We start from the raw sequence: 2,533 nt of genomic DNA on the forward strand, positions 1-2,533 counted from the left end.
TAAATACGTCAAGGATCGGGAACATGCCCCCAAGCACCAGCTCCCACGAAATTGATTACCAGTCGCTGAGTAGGGCCTGGCCGCCGTCAGTGAACATTGAATTGGTGGTCACCGAGCCGCAAAAACAGATTTGGTCGCCGATTATGTGGCACATGTTCGAGCAAATGCGGGCCAGGATTTGCGTCGCTGCACGAAGTTATCGAGCTGTTAGGCGACTCGCCAGAGGGCTCGCGTTTTGGTGAGGCTCAATTGACGACCCAAAATTCGGCAATCTCACCAGTCGAATATCCGGGGTCAAATAATATCCAATCAGCCGAACCTGGATTTTCGCCTGGAAACTGTCAATAGGAATACAAGTTTCCACTGTAGGCCAATTGTGCAGGCCCCGCACCGCCCGCTCTATGATCTTGCAAGTCCAAGTCACCGCATCGACCGTCTCTGCGCTCCATGTCCCAACTGCAATCGGCAATTCAATGTTGTGAACGGTCCATCCGATGAAATCTGTCGGCGACTGCATCTTGCTCATTCTTGCATTTGTCATCCAAGTGACATCACCATCCGCACTAGCACGGTCCGCCCCACGGCATTCCTATCTATTACACCTCCATCGATACTGGTATGACCATCACCCAGCGCGTCCAGAGTCAGTACTTTCAGAAAGACCAAGAGCTCATTCGACTGGCACCCAACCAGGACCAAGCCCGTTCACTACCTACCAAGCGCGCTGGTACGCCCTGGACTCTCGAAGAGCACGAGCTGTTCTTGGAAGCACTCGAATGTTACCCGTCGGGTCCGTGGAAAACTATCGCTGCACATATTGGAACTCGAACCACGCGCCAGACCATGACGCATGCTCAAAAATACCGTGAGAAGATCGCGCGGAGGCGGAAAGCGGAGGCCGCGGCCAGCCCCACAAAAAAGTCCGAGAGTGAAGTCCTTGTCACAAGCGACCATCCGCGCCCCGCGTATGGAACGAAGCAAGTGCACAACCCGTCCGCCGCAGCGCCGTCACATATGCCCGGCGTCAACCAGGCCATAAAGCACGAGGGTGAATACATCGACAGCCACGGTCAGTTTGTTTCGCAAGAAGGCGAGCTGGAACTGGATGACAGCGTCATCGCACTTTTGGAGACATTTGAGCCACTCGAAATGATGTCCGTTCTGGAGCCGTGAGCCCCACACCATGTCTGTGTTGTCCAAGAGGCCTGCAAAAGCGACCCTGGTGAGTCAAGTATTGATAGTCCGTTCCAGCAAATACATACAACGTAGGCACGTACAAATGAGAAGCGTCCTCGTAAAAATGAAGAATAACCAGGAGTTTTTACTTCCTTGTTTTTGTGATCTCTCCTTCTTGGTTTTCGAGACACTTGCATGTTCTGTATCGACAAAAAAGCTTTGGTCAATTCAAATAGCTTCGTAGACATAAGTACAAGACATCAAGAACCTTACCGGTAACAACGTGCTTGGTCAGCGTCTCGATGCCATTTCAGAGCGAGGAGTAGTTCTGTGTAATTTGATCGATTCGCAGGAAAGCTTCTTGGAAAAAGTCGCGGTCAACGCCGAAGCGTTCATATTGGTGCAGATACGCGCCGTGTGAGAACATATCGTAGGCCTTATCCATTGTGATCGCTAGAGTCTGCAGCATAGCTTTCGAATTGCTACATTTCGAGCGCAATATGAAGAATTAGAAGCATTTCCACGGGCACCACGTATCCTGCAAACAGTACCTGATCAGAGTCCCTGTTTTGTCGTAGGCGCTGAAGTTCGAGTTGGAAGAATAGCACCGAAATGGATCCGAATTCCATGGAGCATACATCCGCGGGTCCGAGAAGGTGAGTGGATCAGCTTGTATCGAGTTTTTGCCCCGTAAAATCAGCATGCTACCGACTGACCGGTTTAAAGTTCTCCCGTGGTCGGTTGTTAAAGAAATATCCCAGTCGATACCTTCTTCAGATGCCGCGTTGGCAACTTGCATCTGGCAGCACGAGCAAAACGTTTAGCTCGCATATAATTCAGATACCATGGCTGCACATCAGACAACGATAGTAAAACAAATAGGACAGCAAACCTGGTGTAAATGCTTCACGATGCCTGTCCAGGAGTGTGTGCTGAATTTCTTCGATCGGTGAGGCATCAGCGGCACCATCTTGATATCTAAAAGCTTGTACGCCTGATGCATCCAAAAACAGCAAATTTGAGCATATAAGAACTATACAGCACTCATTAGTGGGCAGATTTCATGCAAGTTGTGTACCGGATGTTGGCATAGTCTCTCGCAGATTTCACGCAAAGGGTCAAGCGTCCTGCCCGATCGACACGCTGAGCCATCGTCCACCGCCAGAAAAGAAGACGCCAAATGAGCTGCAAGAACTCCGTTCATTGCGTCGAATGAAGGGTGTGGGATGCGCAGCAGCTTCTGGCAGATCAGGTTCGCGGCATCGTTCTGCAGCATGAAAATGCCGTGGGCGACGTCAGCGAGACTCGCCATGGTGAGCATCGCATTATAGTTCTGCACAATGACTTCGCCAGACTG

The 2,533-nt window shown here is 50.8% G+C and overlaps 2 protein-coding genes across 3 annotated transcripts; one reads left to right on the forward strand and one right to left on the reverse strand.

Annotated features, from left to right (window-relative positions):
* Window positions 1-2,497, reverse strand: PPTG_17551 (the record flags this gene model as incomplete). 2 transcript variants are annotated; one of them, XM_008915430.1, is made up of 7 exons in its annotated part: window positions 1-1,205; window positions 1,278-1,376; window positions 1,450-1,658; window positions 1,728-1,757; window positions 1,893-1,975; window positions 2,069-2,170; window positions 2,255-2,497. In XM_008915430.1, the coding sequence occupies 5 exons, from the start codon at window positions 2,495-2,497 to the stop codon at window positions 1,487-1,489; spliced, it is 630 nt and encodes a 209-aa protein (XP_008913678.1). In that variant the 3' UTR covers window positions 1-1,205; window positions 1,278-1,376; window positions 1,450-1,486. The 2 variants fall into 2 exon arrangements, with proteins under 2 accessions (XP_008913678.1, XP_008913677.1); XM_008915429.1 differs by having other exon boundaries at window positions 1,728-1,975.
* PPTG_17550 (hypothetical protein) lies at window positions 407-1,348 on the forward strand. The gene has a single exon (XM_008915431.1). The coding sequence runs from the start codon at window positions 619-621 to the stop codon at window positions 1,171-1,173; it is 555 nt and encodes a 184-aa protein (XP_008913679.1). The 5' UTR covers window positions 407-618; the 3' UTR covers window positions 1,174-1,348.
* Window positions 2,498-2,533: the final 36 nt, after the last annotated feature.

This window comes from Phytophthora parasitica (assembly GCF_000247585.1).
Source record: "Phytophthora parasitica INRA-310 unplaced genomic scaffold supercont2.70, whole genome shotgun sequence".
Lineage (NCBI taxonomy): Eukaryota > Oomycota > Peronosporomycetes > Peronosporales > Peronosporaceae > Phytophthora > Phytophthora nicotianae.